We start from the raw sequence: 18,809 nt of genomic DNA, 5'->3' as shown, positions 1-18,809 counted from the left end.
CGGAAGGCCCTGACTCAACAGAGTGCTGAGGATTAGAAATTCGCCAAAAAACCTTGGAACCAAGCTGACATAACCAGATAAGGAAACCTGATAGGAATAAATTAATCTCAATGACTCAATGATATCTGAAGAGACAGGGGACAATGTTTTAGTACCATGAGGGATGTTAGAAAAAACTTTTTTTTTAATCCAAGGGGAAAAATATTGGGCGTTAAACTACCAGTAAGATGACATACCTTCGTTGTTCCCACCCCTAATCAGTAGAAATGAATAAAAAGAGCCAGAAAAATGGTATTAAAGTATGTTTGATTTAATTATGTTTAGACTGATGTAGAAATATATTAATTACAAATGTTTTAATTGGAATACATTCTGAGGAATGAATATAAAAGAATAAAGGCTCACACAGAAGCAGAGAGACCTCATTAACCTGTCACATCCACATCAGTTATTTCAGTCAAAAAATTATCAAGGCAACTTGCACATTAGTAGTAAAGTCTATCAGAAGTTATCTAATGCAGAATTTTTAGAAGGGTTTTAGGTTGTCATTCTGTAGAGAAAACCACTCCTTTTTTCTTCCTAGGTTAATTCAATCCAACAGGGAATTCACAGCTTTGCATAGTCTTTGAGAATCGTCTCCAGTTTCTGGCTCAGCATGATGTTTCCTTTAACTTTAAGTTTTCCAGAGAAGAATGCCTACAGCAAGAAGAGAAGGAAAACAATTAGCCAGTCCACTCTCTCAGAGTTGTTTTTTCAAAGCAGCCACAGGGGAGTCTTTAACTAGGAACTGAGTGGAAGACCAAACTGAAACACACACGAACGCATACACAGAACCAGAGGTTAAACCTACTGAAATCACCAGGATTCACTTTCTTCAACTAAAAGAAAGAACCCAGTAATTTTGAATGGCCACTTGCAGATCTTCTAGGACACTGTGTACACCCTACAAAAACATAATCAGGAGTACAGAATTTCAGCATGCTCCCAGTGCCTCCTTCAAAAAACAAAAAGGAAAAACAGATCATCACCAGATTCATACCATCCTCCTTGAATTCAGCATCTCTTATAGTTAATGGAAAGTTTAAAGCTAAATAGCCAGTTGAATCTGTCTTGCTGAACGCTGTCATGCAGTTTCATGCATCCTCATCAGTGGCGAAGCTACAAGTGGGAGGGGGGTGCGCTGTACTGGGCACGTGCCTAAGTGGCACAAAAATCACCCCCGCCCCACCTCGCGAGGCCTGGCCCCACCCCACTAGCCTGGCCTGTTTTCTGCCGGCTGGAAAAGATAAAGGGGGGGGGAAGGGGCCAGCCGCAGGGGGCAGAAAACATATGCTTCTGAGCCTCATGTACACTCTTGCTGAATGCTCTCAAGCAGTTTCAAGTAGTGACTTGATCATGAAAACTATTTTTAGCAGGTTGTTCAACTTCTACGATTACATTTATTACTACATCCTGATATACATCACAGCTGAATGCATGACTCCTTTCCATATGGATCCTCATGGGACACCTGAATGCATGACTGCTTAACATTTGGATCAGACCTATTAAACAATTAGCTGTTATCAAGATGTAAGCTCCCTCCAAGCCCAAGAATGGCCACAATGCCACACCATTTAGACTAGGAAATATTCTGATCCCATCAAGATTGGGTTTCTTTAACCAAGTTAAGAAGATCACTGAGAAAGGCTTGTAGGGACATAAAGAAGAAAATGGCACAATTGACATCTTTCCTCCATCCATCTTGTTCTCACCACCAATACACTCCATTTGTAATCACTATGGAAAGTGCTGGCTTCAAACGGATCATGAAATTTATGGAACTATCAGTGAAAGTTCTGAATGTGGGAAACCCCTCTGTTTCAGAAAAATTCAGCTCTATTCAAAAGTTCTACTAGGCAACACTCATCAAAACAAAACTTTGGTAATGAGTTCTACTATTTACTTGGAGCTCCTGCACATACTGGCTCGCTTATTCACATCAGTAAAAAATACATATGTTTCTTTGCATGATCAAAGAAAAGAATGGAGCACTTACTGCAATAATTATGCTGTTGATGGGGAGACTGCCCTGTTCTTGCCTTCAGCGGTATCCAATTGTATCTTGAGGCACACATTTACTTGTCCACATATGAGCAAAGTTGTAACATGTGACTCATGAACCTCTCTATTAAATCTATTTAGCAGAATAGGAATGATAGCAATGTTGTCTGAGCTGACTAACAGTTATACTCATGTGTCATGGAACATCTGTTATTTTCAGCATTTCTTTAATTATCTATTAACGAGACCTTGCTCAGGTTACTACTTGACTGTTGCAGTGTTAACCAGCTCCATACCTTTTGTGGATTGATGCTGCCAAGTACCAGATCCATGAAGTCTTCATCTGACAAGGTGAAAGTGGTATCTGCTTTGCCACGTGCAGGTCCTTGATACAGCTCTCCAGAGCCATTCTTTAAGTCAATGGCTAGAAAAATGAAATAGCAAGACAAAAACAAGAGTAAATGGAAACAGTACTAGTTATTTCTGTCTTGTTCCTCTTTGAAAACAATGGCATATTCAGTAGGTGAAAACATACTCATATAGGTGAAAACAATGGCCTACTCAGTAGGGACAATATTTCATTAACTTAATTTTGAATTCAGATGTGTTTAAAATATTTTAAAACAATGGTTTGACTTGCTAATCTGAACAGTTAGAAAACTCCAGATCTCAACAGATTAGACATGGGAAAACCATTCCCATTAGCACCTGGTACAGATTTCTAGCCATTAAGTTCTTAAATTATTTTAATTTATTAACACAGAAGTAATAAAATTTACCTAATTATGCACGCCCTGTCCAATCATTACAATTACCTGCTGTGGCAAAGCTCTTCTGTACAGTTGCTGGATTTACGAGACAAATACACTGTCTGAATTATCAACACTTACAGCGCATGGGTATTTTAACATTTCTTTCACAGTATGACAGACATTTTCCATTTTCACATTATCCTGTAATCCACCTCAAATAAATATATGAATTAAGAGGCTAGGCACAAGCTTCAACAACTAATTTATTTGGGAAATTCCCTCTGTTTAAACCATTTGTTAGAACTGTAAAAATGTATATGGAGGCCTCTACATGTAGTTTCACTGCTTTAACAGTTTGGGATGTAGTACAAAATGGAAGGTGACGGGGAGCTCTTGTTCACAGAAAGCACATGAATGAAGAACCAAATAAATATGTGTATGCATGGAGACTGCATTAAACAAAATGACCCCAACTTTGAGGCAACCAAAAAGCATTTAAAAAACCCCAGAACTCACAAAAGCATGGTGAAATTAATGGATTCAGTGGCAATTTTCTGTTAATCAAGATGCCTTGCTCCAATGGAAAGTGGCTTGTTCAGACAGAGGAATATTGGTACCCTTAATTAGCAGAAAGGAATCACTGGATCCAATCCAACAGCTCTTAAAATTAGTTTATCAAAGCCACTTAAGTACTTTCCTCATTTAATTTCCAATTATGTAAAAGTGATGCAAACAAAAGCAACACCTGCACTAGAATGGGACTGACTGCTGTAGCACTTTCATAGACTACACTGAAGAACTTCCTAGGCAGTTCATCTTTGATTAGCACTCCAAAGTACTGGTGGATCATGAAAGAGCAAAGGCAAAATTGCTCTCTATTAAGAGAACAATACATCTGCTCAGAAAGATGATATACATTGCTTAATGAGAGCCAGTGTAGTGAGTGGTTAAGAGCAGTGGACTGTAATATGGAGAACCAGGGTTGATTCCCCACTCTCCACATGAGCAGTGGACTCTTATCTGGTGAACTGGATTTGTTTCCTCGCTCCTACATATGAAGCCTGCTGGGTGACTTTCACTAGTCACAGTTTTCTCAGAATAATCTCAGTCGCACCTACTTCACAAAGTGTCTATAGTGGGGAGAGGAAAGGAATGGAGTTTGTAAGCCCCTTGAGTCTCATTACAAGAGGGAGAGGCAGGGTATAAATCAAAACTTTTTTCTTCTTCTTAATACTGAAATCTTGTGCTTGAATAAAGGAAGCCCACAATGTTAAAAAAAGACTTTAAGCATTCTGTATCAGGAAATCCAATAGAAAAGCTGCATTATTTCTGCAACTAGGAATGACAGTAAAATACTGTGAATAAAAATATTCATTGCCCTAAATGTAAGAAGGTAGGAAATTCCTATGAACTTTTACAAAATTCTGGCTGTTGTGCGTTTTCTAGGCTATGTGGCTGTGGTCTGGTAGTTTTTGCTCCTAACTTTTCATCCTATCTATGGCTGGCATCTTCAGAGGTATGTCACAGTAAAATTAGAAAGTGTTTGACAAAACAGGGTTTCACTTAAATGTAACTGTCAATCATGGAGGTCTTCTGAGCAGACACACATGGGAATGAGCTTGCGCAGACCTGCCGTTTGGAAGATTTTTCTTAGCCGTAGCATCCCTCCTAGCCACACAGCAAAATGACAGCCCCTTCTTGCCCAAACTGTCACTTGACTGGAAGGGCGCACCCCCTCTATCCTCAGTTCCTGATTGCTGCCATAAGCTCACAATTATAAGGATGACAGGATCAAAGACACAATATAGAAGAGGAGAGTTCACAGTGGGGCAGGAGGGAGGATATGTGGGTCCACACGGAAGACCTCAATGGACAACAGTTACAGGTAAATGAAACCCTGTTTTCAATATCAAGGGCATTGGCCATTTTGAGCACCTGCTCGCTGTACACATGCAGGTCCTTATTCAGTGAGATAGGATCAGGCACCTCTAGGCAATCATCAGGACAGGACCCCAGGTGACTATCAGAACCCAGGGATCCAAGAACTTCACCTTCTTCTGGATCAGACCCCACTGTAGACAGAGCGGGCGGGAGAAAAAGGCGTACTGGTTCATGAGGAGCCACAGAGACTGGTCCAAGGGGAAGCAGAGGAGAGGGTTGCAAATCCCAATTCGCAGCCCATTGCGGGAACATAGCAGCCCAATGAAGGCAATTGAGACAACAGTGAAGAATCCTGACCAGATGGTAAGTCTCTTAGTAAGGGCAAGTCTGATTGAGCCAAGCCCTCCAACTCTGGGAAAAGTGATTCCAGGGACTCAGAGTGGAGAGATGGAGGGAGCAATAAAGGCAGTCCTGATCTGATGGCTGGACAAAGGTCTAGCTTGTTTAGTCTCAAGGGATTTTTCCTTGTGCTTGGTCTTAGACTTGGACTTATGCTCAGGCTCTGTTCCTACAGATGGGGAATGCCTAGTAGGCTTAGTCGAGCATGCCTTCAGATCTGATGTAACCAAGCTTCAAGTAGAGGCAGTTGACTTTGGATCCATTGGTGAGGGACGATCCTGTTCCAAACAAGTTTGGATCAGGGGTAGTGAGGACTAAGCATGTCCATTCTGTCAGAGTGGAGATTGAAGAAAAAGCCCGAGGCATCTTGGAATCATCAGAAATGGCTGACGTGACCAAACCACTTTCCCAAAGGGCTGCTTTGAGAAAAAACGCTTGATCCATTCTCACCGTGGGAGTAAACTTTTGGCAAATGGAGTAAGTCTGAACATTGTAAGCTTCTCCCAAACACAAAAAACAAAGTGGATGCTCATCTGTATGGGTCATCTTGGTAGAGCATTGGTCACAATATTTACAAGATGTCTTAGAAGCCATTAGTGCAGCAAAGCAAGTACCTGAGGCCAGAGAAATAGGAAAACAGTCCGAAAGGAGAACAGGCTAACAGAACAAAGATGAATTCTTCTCTAATGTCAGATTAAGTAAGAAGAAAAACTCAGATAGGTCAAAAACCTTCTTCACAATACGGCAGCAAAAAGAGAAATAAGGGAAGAGGAGGCATGCCCTCCCAGTCTCGTGATGGTTTGGGCGGGAAGGGGCAGTCTGGCTGGGATGGGTGCCCTCTGCTGTTGCTATGGCTAAGAACAATCTTCTGAATGGCAGGCCTATGCAAGCGCAGTTCCATATGGGGCTGCACTGAAGACCAAGATGAATACATTTTTTGAAATAGTTACTGCAGAAAGTGTTTCCAGTATTCATTTAATCTTTTTATGATGTGGATCAAAGCCGTATTATTTCTTCTCAATATGATTTTTAGCTTTCTTTCACATGCAGATGGAGCTTTTCCATTAAAAACAGTTTAGTTATACTGTGGGATGCTCTCTTTTGTAGTGCTGTTGTGTTTTCAAATGCTCTATTTCAGGAGCAAACTTAAATCTTAACCAAGAATCTACCCTTTCTTTAGGAAACACCAACAATTTCTCAAAGTGTCTGTTTTTTCAAAGTCCCATTTCCTGCACAAAGTGCACTGCCAAAATGATCTACTACAAGGCATATAAACTGTCAGGCATCTTGTTGCTTGAAATGGAGAATGTTATGGCAAGATTTAGTTTTTCCAACTGATTGTCATATTTTGCAAATTTCCACAGAGGTGCCCTTCTCTCATTGCCCTCTCAAAGAGAGCAAAAACCCATTAAAATATTTTAACACTGCTATATTTATTGTTTACTCACCCCACCTCATCTTCACGGCTTGGTTTGACTACCCTGCCTCCTCCTTGGAGGTTTGCCTGCTTGTCTACACCCACCACTATTCTGCTGACCATCCTCCTCAAATAGGTCACTCGTGATGCTGCCTGTGTTGGCATTCCAGCTGGATGCAGGTCTGATGATGAAAAAGGAGAACAGGCAAGGTTGCCTCTTCTGCTCCTGACGCAGTAAATTTCTGGCTTTTGGCCTCTGATGCATCCTTGTCACAAGTGGCTTTTCCCCCACCTCAGATAGTGTATGTGTGTGTATGGGGGGGGGGGGGGAACAGTGGTTTAAGGCAACTTCAGCAGAGATGCACTGTGTGTGCACGAACAGACAAACATTACTTTGTTTTAAGTAACCCCCTTAATTTTTCCCTGGGTTTCCCATTTTTTGCAAACCTGGGGAATCTCCCACTGTCTATGGATTTAGATATCCACAATAGGTTCACAATTCACTATTAGAATATAAAATGGTGATTAGTTCCTAGTATGATGGTTTTTAAAAATATCCATATGATAATATAGCCATGCTAGTAAAAATTAAGACTTCAAGCCGACAGGAACTATTAATGGTATACAGCTGGTTTAGCAATTACATATGTAACAATCCCATTTTGAGCAGAGCTACATAATTCTAAGTCCACTGAAGTAAATGGGCAAGGAAGGGTATAATTCTAAGATTGTCCTGTGAGAGTTCTTGTATTCCTAGTTCTCTGAACATCTGAAACACATTCTATAATTGCTAGGCAGTCATATCTTGACTACCACATCAAGGCCTTTTCACAAGACCAGTTTACCCTATCGAATACTGAAGACATATCCCTTCCATCAAGTAAGTATACTTCTAGGTTTAAAAGGGTGTGTGTGTGAATGTATCTCTCATCTGACCTCAGATCTGTTCCATGCAGTCTGTAGTGGAAACTTTATTGTTAATCAATGAGTGGTTACCTTTTAGGCAAAAAAACCCAAAATCCTCCTGCTTCCACTGCAAACATAAATTTCTATACACCATCCCAGCCACTGAGAACTAGTACTGTATATACTCGCGTATAAGCCGAGTTTTTCAGCCCTGTTTTAAGGCTGAAAAATGCCCCCTCGGCTTATACACGAGTCACCGCTTACCAGCGGGCTCTCCAGGCCTCTGCCAAGGCTGGGGGCGTGGCCAAGACGACTTCCCTGCGGCGCTTGTTGCTGCAGAGGGTGAAAGGGGAACCCCGAGGCACCCTGGCTGGCTGGGCTTCGGGAGGCAGAGAGATCCCCTTATTTGGGCAGTGACATCAGGGGGAGTCACTGCCCAAATAAGGAGCTCCCTCTGCTGCTGGCTGGCTGGGCTTGTCAAACCCAGCCAGCAGGCAGAGGGAGCTCCTTATTTGGGCAGTGACTTCCCCTGATGTCACTGCCCAAATAAGGAGCTCCCTCTGCCTCCCAGCTTCCCACCCTCAGCTTATAGGCGAGTCAATAAGTTTTCCCAGGTTTGGGCAGTAAAATTAGGTACCTCGGCTTATACACGGGTCGGCTTATACACGAGTATATACGGTAATGAAATGAAGAGCCTGGCTTGCTAGGAAATGGTATGTGGAAGGCTGTTACAGTCAACTGCATCAATTGTCCAAACAATAAAAGCTTTTTTGGCGTGTGAATTTGGAAAAAGTCAAACTATTGGCCATGTCAACTAGAATTGCAAATCACTTCCATTCAGAGCTGCTTTGCATCCTCCTTCGTTTGACATTTAGCCCCCTTGGACAATTAGATGAAGATGCCAAAGTTTCAGTCACCACCAACAGAACCAATGAGCTGCCAGGACCCAGAGTAGATCTATGCTGTCAGCTATGGAAGACTGCACAGCAGCAGAAGGGTGGGGGAAAGGGGTAATTAAAAACATCAAAGCCAAGGGAAGCACAGCTGTAATACAAATATAAAAATGGAAGAGGGCCGAGCAAGAAAGCCAGGAAAATAATGCACCCTGTCATAAAAGGCCTGGCAGACCTCAGTCTATTGGCAAATTCATTAACTGGAACGTGTAGGGAGAAGCAGGCTGAAGAAGATATCCTGAGAGTCAGAAGCCCAATATCTTCAGAATTAACTACAGGCTTGTGATAAAAAAATTTTTTAATATCTCAATTGAAAAAAGGAATTCTAAAAAACATTAAGATTAGAAAACTCTTATGACAAAGCTACAATAAAATTTAGCTAGCTGACCCTTCTCCATCTAATTGTCACTGAAAATCTAGGATCTCTTGAACAGGATATTTAAGATTATGAAACAGGAAAAGGAACCTAAAATGAAAGGGAACCTAATAGTTTGGCATGACTAATACAATCCTTGTCTAAAGCAAAACTGACAGTCCCCAGGAATGTTTATATACTGTGATCAAACCCTAATGCTTGTGGAGCAATTTTCTTATTCTAATATCCCATGGGAACCATTGACATATATGGCTTTAACATATTGTGAATGTGTGTGTGTGTGTGTGTTGAAGCTGACTTTACTAACAAACATAAGGATTCAGGGTTGAAACCTCCCTTTGCTGAAAAAAAAGAAAGCCTACTATGTCAGACAGGTTCTCTTTACTGCTATTGGTCAATCAAGAGAATTGCAGTAAGCCCTTATTTAAAATTGATATATTATTTGTGTTTGAATTAATCTCTTGCTTATTGCTGAACAGAAGGATAATTTTATTTTCTTCATTGTGTTCAGAAGAATATGTTAAGTGATTATCTTTCTTCACCAAAAAAGTCCCTAAAATTTGGGATCCATATCCAGTCCAAAATTTTGATGTGCATACCCTGCGGTTACTAGAAAGAAAGGGAAGACTGACTCTTCAAAGCACAATGCATAACTGAGTCACCTTTTGCCTCAGATCAATCTGATTAGTGCTCCCTCTCTAACTCCAGACAGAACTCCAATAAAATATTGCCATGCATTATTTCTGAATAAATCCAAATATTTTAGTCATGCTGCGAGGACACATTTTTTATAGACAGGGATGTATGTTATTTAAACAGAGAACTCATTCTAAGCACATAGATATGTGCAATTTTCTTATCCAAGTGCTCCACAGAAGATAATGTAACTTCTGTTTGCAAAATGAGCAATGAGTTTTAGAGTGTCAAACATGTAAAACAAAAGCTGTACTCAAGGGTGAGGGAAAGGGGAAAGAAAAACAACAAACAAGATAAAGGTTTGTATCCTATGAGATCCATGAGTGAAGCTTGTCACTTGGGACATTCCAGCTTTCTTTCCCATTGCAGGACCCTGAAACTACCATAACATCTTATACTTTTAGTTCCAAGTCAGCAGACTCCCATAAACAGCACAGGAGGGAAAAGTGGGAAGTGGAAATCAGTGGAAATCATCTACACCTCCTCATACAGCAGAAGTGTCCTTCTGCTTTCAGAAATGGAAGGCAGGATACCAGCCAATAATACTCAACACTTGTACAGTTTCTCTGTTTGGATGAGGGGAGGCCTGAACTGAGCTGAGACACAGAGAAATCAGAAACCACAAGGCTCAGCAGGACTGAGAAAAAGATTTTTAGTTTTGCTGTTTTATGATGAAAACACAATGGCCACAGCTGAAGGATGCAGAGACCCAACAAGTCCAGAGTTTTGCAAGCTACTGTAAATAAATTGCCAGGCTACAGTAAACAGAATGAGAAATGTGAAGTTGCTGCTGAGGATTAACAATGTGAGGGCTGAGACAATGAGACATATGTTTTACTTGCATACTTCTAATATACCTAAGCCTTTCAAAAAAGGCCCTAAGTAAATGGATGAGAAAAGAGGGAGGAAGCCATTTATACTAGGAATTTGTAACAACCTAATTACTTAGAGGTTTTCCTGAACCAGCAAGCCAGATGGATCTTTGAGAAGGCAGAGTTGGTTAATGATCAACAAAGCCAAGTTGGCCTAGAACAGTGGTGGCGAACCTATGGCACTCCAGATGTTCATGAACTACAATTTCCATCAGCCCCTGCCAGCATGGCCAATTGGCCATGCTGGCAGGGACTGATGGGAATTGTAGTCCATGAACATCTGGAGTGCCATAGGTTCGCCACCACGGGCCTAGAATCCCAGAAAGGGGATAAAATGTCGACTTAATCTGAGTTGCGCAGAGCTCTGCCAAACAAGAAGGAATTTTGCCAGATTAGGTAGATTTTAACCCATGGGAAAGTTTCATAGGGAAAGAATCTTTTTTAAAAGAAATAATAGGATAAAAAACTCATTTGTGGAAAGAAAAGATCCTGCTTGAATCCAATAAAAATAAGATACAAGGGTCTGAAGTAGGTTCAAACTGCTGGAGCCTGAGTAAAACAAACAGAAACCTTCTCTCCTGTCCATAATGAAATCTTATTTTTCTACATACTATTTTAATGTTATGCTTGTATGTAACTATGGAGCAATGCTATGCTAAACAAGTTTATATCATGTACCTGTGCTATGTATCCATTACTGCTAGTAGCAATACATTCCTTTTGAGGGAAACTATGAGTGTAAAGAAAAGGATACAACCACAGAAGGTTTGTTTCTAAAAGGGATTTTGTCAGAAGCAGAGGCGTAGGGAGGGAAAATGGCAGCACCTGCCCAAGTGCCCCCTCCCCTACCCCACACACACCCCTGCTCCCCACATCCCACTTACCTCGGCCAACCCGGTCGTCGCCGGCCTAGTTGTCTGGCCCAGCGACGGGAAGAGCAGTGCCCCTCCTGCCCTCCGTAGGTGGGGCCCACCAGTGGGAGGTGGTTGGTGCCACGGCAGCTGCGGCTCCTCAGGAGTGGCAAGGCCTTTGCGCAGCAGGAGCATGGTAGAGGCCGGCTGACAAGTGGAGCCATGCACAAGGAGGGAAGGCAGCGCACCAGGCCTCTGGCTGTCTTCCACGTCTCCCTCATGGACAGGCCAGAGGAGGAAGACTCCTGCTGCCTGGTTCGGCCCTGCCCCTGCCCCCCGTGCGCCTGCATGCTTGTAGAAGCAGGCAGGCAGCTGCCAGAGGGGTTCGGCCACGAGGCAGCAGTTGGCCTCCTCCGGCCTGTCCATGAGGAAGACAAGGGAAACAGCTGAAGGCTCAGTGCATTCCCTCCTTGCGCACGGCTCCACTGGCCGGCCTTTACCACACTCCTGCTGCACCTGGCCCACCTTGCCTTGATTTTACACACACACACACACACACACACACACACACACACACACACACACACACACACACACACGGCTTACGCTCGGGACATGTGACCCCTCATGTCCCTGTGGGCGCTATGCCTCGGGTCAGGAGATAAACCAGGTTAACAGTGTTGAGCCAAAAGTAGAATTGTCTTGGAACCATTACCGCTTAGGATGACTTGAAGCAGCAGTGCTGGGGCTTTCTGATCAGGGAAAGCCCAGAAAGGGCATATATGTTTTCCAATAATTTAGCTGACTATATGGCAATTTTTGCTAAAATATTCTTGGAAAAATCCTATCATTAAATTGGTAAAAATCCAAGATTAGTTTAAGAACCATGATTGGTTTAAAAGTTAAGCTAAATAAAAGTTAAGCTAAATAAAAAATAAAAATGAGAGGTCTCCAGCAGGACATCAATGAGAGAGAATACCAGCCTCATCACCTCCACTTTCAGGTATCCATCTGAAAGGGAACACCTTGAAAAAGGAAAAATGTCTTTCCAAGGAATAACTTATTGATCATCTTCATATGCACTTTGCTGTCTTCTTCTGATGAGCTGGAGTGATTACTGTTTTCTTTCCTGCCAGTATTGTGCTCTGCTGTTCTATACTGGATTACTATTTTAGTCCAGATAGGATTAATCTGAAGAGCCCCATGGTGCAGAGTAGTAAACTGCAGTACTGCAATCCCAGCTCTGTTCACAACCTGCGTTTGATCCCAGTGGAAGTTGGTTTAAGGTAGCCGACTCAAGGTTAACTCCACCTTCTATCCTTCCAAGATTGGTAAAACTAGTATCCAGTTTGCCGGAGTAAAGTACAGATGACAGGGGAAGGCAATGGCAAACCACCCCATAAACATAGTCTGCCTAGTAAAAATTGTGATGTGACATCACCCCATGTGTCAGTAATGACCCAGTGCTTGCACCTTTTAAAGGATTAATCTAATTAGATTAAGCTAGAAAAAGTTTAAAGCAGCAGGAAAAGAGCAGTTAGCGTAACTGCTGGTTCTTCTAGACCCAGCACGAGATGAATTGACTCTATAAATGAAGCCTTGGTCCTCAATATGCAAGACCTGAGTAAGGCTGTTAACAACAGGACATTTCGGACAACACTGATTAATAGGGTCACCAGGAGTCAACTTGATAGCACCTCTCTGTCTCTCTTACACATGTACACAGATGAACACAAACAGAAAGATTATGTTCTGGAAACTTTTTTACGCAGTTGTAGAAAGGTAAAATTCTTGTTAAAACTTATGTACCAATAAAATCCCATAAAATTATACAAGATGGTGTCTAAGCTTCTTTTTCCTAGAAGTTCTATTCCCTACATAAGTTTTAAAAGATTGCTCTAGCAACACAGGTTTAACCTGGAATTCATGGAGGTTAACAAAGTGTTCCAGTCTCTTGCATACATTATTGCAGAAGAAACTTCTACAGTGAGTCATGTTTTCTCCTGATAATGAAGGTTTACACCGGAGAGAGGGTGGTTTGCCACTTTTTTTTCTGAGACTCTACTGCACATACCAGTTCTAATACAAGATTAACTGCTATCTTTTATGTCAAAGCCCTAGTTCCACTGCTATGAATTTCGATGAACAAAAGAATATATAAGCCAAGCTGAACAAAAGATTACTTTGTTGCTACCACACCTAGCAAACTACAGCTCTAAGCAATTAACAGCTTCCACTTCATTATGGGATGCAATAAGGGATCCCACAAATTAATTAAATCTATAGACTTACTCCATTGCACAGCAGCCTTGTTGTCCTTAGTGATGTTCCACTGAAATACAGCATTTACTTTCTTCACCAACTGGTTTCCGAGTTCTTTGATGCGACGACCAATTTCTTCAAACACAAGATCACTCTGCAATCCTGCTGCCTAATACATAAATGAAGACATCCTGAAGGATTTCACACCAACCCTGTCTGAATTCTAACATTCACTGCTTGTAATAAATTCAATGTTTATATAATATTTGATGGCCTCTTATTAGGACATCACAAGCAAAGAGAAACCAAATGAAATATAAAAATGCTGCTATTAGGATACAAAGATGCAAGGGATTGGAGCAAGTGACAGATCACGTGAAATTAATGTACAGCTGTATTTCCCCACAACCATGCAGCAGCTAAAGATTAAGAAAAATGGCCAACCCATAATGTGCATATATTACCATATTTAAACAGTTTGAAAAACATGGACAGAAATTACTCACTTTAACTGATTAACCTATTTTTCATTCAACCCTCACACTGCATAGTATGACTGCATGGTGCAAACATACAATTTGGTGTCAGCTGCATCCCCAAATTCTCTGCTTTAATTCAGGAAAGAGTCACGTTCCTAGCACTTTTAGCTGTGAAAATAAATCTGAACGCTAATGAGGACAATGTCTGTCAAATCCTCAGAAGTTGCAAGGGACATATTGGTTGGTCAGCAAAATGTCGAACAGTCAGGTGGGAAAATCTCAATGTCCTTGTGCAAGACTTCATACTACTCAACTAAATGATAACTTAAACTATGTAAAATAACCTGTCACTACCTTGATTTACATTGTTCAGATAGATGACAGAATTTGGGTCATCAGTGGAGAACAGGGCAGTGGTGGGATTCAGCAGGTTTGCACCACTTCAGCAGAACCGGTTGTTAAAATGGTGCTTGTAAACAACCAGTTGTTAAATTACTTGAATCCCACCACTGGAATAGGGGGGTCCAGCCTACGATCCTCTAGATGTTCATGGACTACGACTCCCATTCACTCGGCCACTTGGCCATGCTTGCATGGGCTGATGGGAATCACACATAGTCCATGAATATCTGGCAGGTTACAGGTTGGACACCCCTGGTGTAGAGTATTTATTTTAACCACAGAAATCTCAGTCCTGGAACAAGGCTCTCTGGGAAGCTAAAAATGATCCTAGGAATAATGGATTACAATGACCCTTGAGCCTTCATAGTACATTTCTCAGTTCACTACTGGCTAAGGAAATGGCTTGCAATTCAATCTTGTGTTTTTCTATTCAGAACTAAGCCTCACTGTACTCTATGAGGCTCAATTCCAGAAAAACATGTACAGGACTATGCTGTAAGGCTGAAATAATATGAACATTTAACTGGCAGAAAACCCAACAGAACAAAATGGAACATATTTCTGGGTAGACATGCCTGCTATTGCTCTATAAAACTATTCAGCCTTACAGTACATAGGCTCCAAAACCATTTTTCCAAAAGAACAACCCTGGTTTTCTTAAGAGTTCAAGAATCAATCCATGCAGCTCAGTTGCACAAATAACACAGGGGAGGGACTGGAACATCAGTTCCTGTTCTCCCACCTACCTGCAATATAGCAACAGAGGGAGATGGAGATGGGGCAAGAGATATTCCGCCAGTTTGGAAAGACTGGAGGCACCACAGGCAAGCTAGGGAGTATGGTTTTCAGGTCAAAAGGGAAAAGGGCAACCTGCACAGTTGTCCAGAGACAGATGAGCCCCTCATCCATGTAGCAGCAACAGCAGGCTGAGCCAGCAACATTCCCACTGAACTGCTCTTTGTGAAAAACAGCAAGCACAAGAGAGAAGAGTTCCCTCACTGCCTGGGAAGGCTGCCCCCCCTGTGACTAGCCATTCAAATAGCCATCTTTAAACAACCTCTTCTCTTTAGGCAAGTCCCAAGAAAGCTGGGATGGCCAGGGGCTGGCTATCTTTGTATCAAAGAGAGAACTCGACTGATGAAGAAGGAAAAGGGGCTCTGAGAAGGTCATCCTTCTGGCCACTTAAATGACAAAACTATCCTTGTATTGGATACATCATGCCTCCCCACCCACAGCTCACCCCAAAAATCATGTTCTCTCTACCTGAACAGGCTCCTTAGTCAAAGGTTGATCAGAGGATGGTGTCAGATCCACATAGGCTCCTGCTATTGCAACCTCCCCAGTCTCCTTGACCTGCAAGGTTTTTTCCACAATGTCAATGGGTTTTTAGTCAACACAGAAACAAAACAAGTACAATGGTTACATTTTGCAACAAAGAAACATCTCCTTTGAATCTTGAATCTCACAGCTCCAAGCAGGAAATCATAAGGCTCTTATAAAAACAAACAAAAGAAAAAGAGGCTTGTAATAATTAGAAATCCTCAAGCAACTTGTCTTAAGACCAAAGCCACTGTACTTGCGTCTTCCATGAGCATGACAAAAAACTACAGTTCCAATTATTTCAAATATTAAATGCAGATTTTTCAATGAAAGGACTACGTTTGAGTCAATCTCACCATTATTCATCGGAAAACACATCAAGGGAAGGCTGCCAGTATTCAACAAGCTTTAGCTATTTCATTGAATTCTGTCTTTTAAATAGAGAAAATGTTCTTTTAAAAATTATTTTACCAAACTATTGAGCAATAGTCCTCTTCTGAGTTTGCTTGCTTGTTATAGACTTTTCATAAAACATTATGGAAAAAGAAAAGAAGTGAAGAAAATTGAGATCTTAGATTCACATTTTTAAAAGATACCAAGGGACTCAAAGCCAGGGGCAGTATCAAAAAACACTATTTAAATGCATTTTAAAGAAACCAACAAAGACAGAACGTGCCTTTCAAAAAGGAAAGTGTTTCAGGACTTTCATGAAAGCTAAGATTTTGAACAGTCAGACTATTTCAATGTTTGGTTAATGAGAACTTGCAGGATTGGATAACCTATCTGGAGAAAAGAAACCATATTCCAAATACTGTGAGGGGTGCTATACTCTTAAATGCTCCTGGATATCCGTAATACATCACTATTTCTACTATTCCATCTACACTGACTCCTAAACCTAATGAATCCAAAGTCTACTTGAATTTTAAAATGTGGCAGAATACAAGTGAGTGAGTGTGGTTCTTATGGCAATAGCTATACCTCTTTAAACCTATTAAATAAAAATATGAGATATGAAGAACTGCATATGCTTAATCTCCAAAGAAATCAGTGGCATTTATGATCCCCTGTGCCTTGAACAGCCATTCAAAACACCTGAATGATATAATCAAACACTCATCCTTAAAATTTCTCAAAACTGGCCTTCTGCTTCTAGCAGACGACTTACTTTTCACTCTTTACTGAAACAAACCCTAACTTCCTGTAATTGAAAATAATGCACATTTTACTCCTGTTTATCCCAGTTTCCACTACCCTTCTGGTTTGTCTCTCTTATGCCATATTTTAGAGTGTAAACTCCTTAGGGAAACACTCTCTCTCCTTGTTTTCTATCAAGTGCCTCTCACAATGAAAGCACCATACAATTAGCATAGAGTGATAAAATTACAGCACACATGCACAATTATGGCGGATTCTGCATGAGCCGAAATCACCAGCATCAGCCTGGTAAAAACAGCGGTTTGTGGCGGGGGGGGGGGGGGGGCTTCCCATGGCTGCTGCCTCCAAATCAAGGCAGTGCCACTCTTTCCTTCCCCAGCTGGTGTTTACTTGACTCGCTAAATGAGCAAGTCTTTTGGAAAACAGCAGAAAGAACAGCACCAGGTGGAAGGTGCCATTTTTGGTGTGCTGCTTTTTTAAAAACAAAACCCTACCTGCTCTTCCTACATAGCTCCATCGAGATTAGGGGAAACTCCTCCTATCCTCCCACTCCAGAGTGTTGCCAGGGCTACAGGGGTGTGTCCCTTCGTCCCGACAGAGCTACGTAGGAAGAGGAGGTAGGTTTAAAAAAAAGCAGTGCACCTCATGCAGAGGCACCGCTGCAGGCTGCAGTAGCTCACACACATGCGTGCGAAGAGCCTCGGGGCTGTACCGGTGTTATGTACACTGGTGTTCCGTCGCTCCTTGGGCCCAAGCAGAATCTGCCTATGTTATTCTTTGCAGGCTGTTCTATTCAAGCCATCACAATTCTGAACTTCATGCTCTAACCTTGGTTTGAATATGAATTCTGTTTCCTTCCTTCCACATCTCTGTTTGCAGAGTTTGTCCAGGAAAGACTGGTTTTGCAAAACGAATCTATCAAAAGGAAAGATTAGAAGCATTTATTTTATTTTGCAATAAAACACAAGTATATTGCAGTCGAAGTATTGTCAGTTGAGCTTTGCTGATTAAATAGAATTTTTCAGACTTCTGCTGCAGCCCACTAAGCCCCCAACATCCTACTCCTGAAGAACAGAGAACCCTCATGAACAGTACTGGAGCACTCTGGGGTCTGCAGAGGGACAGGGAACTTAGAAAAAACTGCCATCCTCCTTTCAACTGACATAAATGCTTTTCAGTCAGTGAAAATGACCTTCAGATCAAGCTCCAGGCTCTCATAAATACATGTATTTTTATGCAAGAAACAATGCATCATGCACATTGCAGAAATAAAGGTGAAAGAAAAATATAACAGATTTGGCCTGTTTGGGAGATTTTTTAAATGTTCGTTAACAACAAAGAAGAAGAATTATATGCAGAGTCAAGCTGACGCCAACGAAATTTGTCACAATGCCTTGTTTTACACCTACATATCTCAGATACTGTGAATGAGAAGTCATCAGCAGTCTAAAAACAAAAAAAGAAATTCCTGTGAAAAAATACAGACCTTAATTGCCTTGAACCTGGTTGCATCATTATTTGCAAAATGCTTCAAAACATGCCTGGCAGCAAATCCAAAAGAACAAAGTCCATGTAATATGGGCTTCTGAAATCCTATTAAAAGAACACAAGCATATTAGATCCGTTTCTTGTTCAATATGTTTATATTATACACAAATATAAACACAGACAGCATCATATGTTTTTGTTCACACACACAGACACAAATATTTATCCAGTGGTCATCAGAAGTACCAGAATAATCAAAACTAGGCAAATGAAAGAACTCTTTATTACAGGAAAGCAACAGGCAACAACTATGTGGGGATCAAACAGTAAATGTGGATAAAGGATACATCACATAATTGATGTTTAGATAATCAGTTACAATGGTGGATCCAGAATCGCTGAAGTAAGAAATATGATTATAGTGCCAATAGTCTTCAGTTTTGGATTGGCACCAAAATAGTTGGTAGTTCCTTCTATAACCACTATATTAAAAGTATTTTGATTTAAAAAATCCAAAAACACACATCTAATGTCACCAAACACTTCGCTGGGCA

The 18,809-nt window shown here is 41.3% G+C and overlaps 1 protein-coding gene across 1 annotated transcript in view; it reads right to left on the bottom strand.

Annotated features, from left to right (window-relative positions):
* Positions 1-289: 289 nt before the first annotated feature.
* The window catches only part of HSD17B4 (hydroxysteroid 17-beta dehydrogenase 4), a 79,424-nt gene continuing 60,904 nt past the window's right edge, over positions 290-18,809 (bottom strand). The window contains exons 19-24 of the mRNA XM_048503681.1: positions 18,254-18,360; positions 17,596-17,682; positions 15,553-15,642; positions 13,439-13,577; positions 2,340-2,467; positions 290-696 (exon numbers count right to left, since the gene is read on the bottom strand). Coding sequence (XP_048359638.1) covers positions 607-696; positions 2,340-2,467; positions 13,439-13,577; positions 15,553-15,642; positions 17,596-17,682; positions 18,254-18,360 — 641 coding nt within the window. The 3' untranslated portion in view covers positions 290-606. The remainder of the gene's footprint in view (positions 697-2,339; positions 2,468-13,438; positions 13,578-15,552; positions 15,643-17,595; positions 17,683-18,253; positions 18,361-18,809) is intronic.

This window comes from Sphaerodactylus townsendi, linkage group LG07 (assembly GCF_021028975.2).
Source record: "Sphaerodactylus townsendi isolate TG3544 linkage group LG07, MPM_Stown_v2.3, whole genome shotgun sequence".
Classification (NCBI taxonomy): Eukaryota; Metazoa; Chordata; class Lepidosauria; order Squamata; family Sphaerodactylidae; genus Sphaerodactylus; species Sphaerodactylus townsendi.
This window is presented reverse-complemented; position numbering and strand designations above follow the sequence as displayed.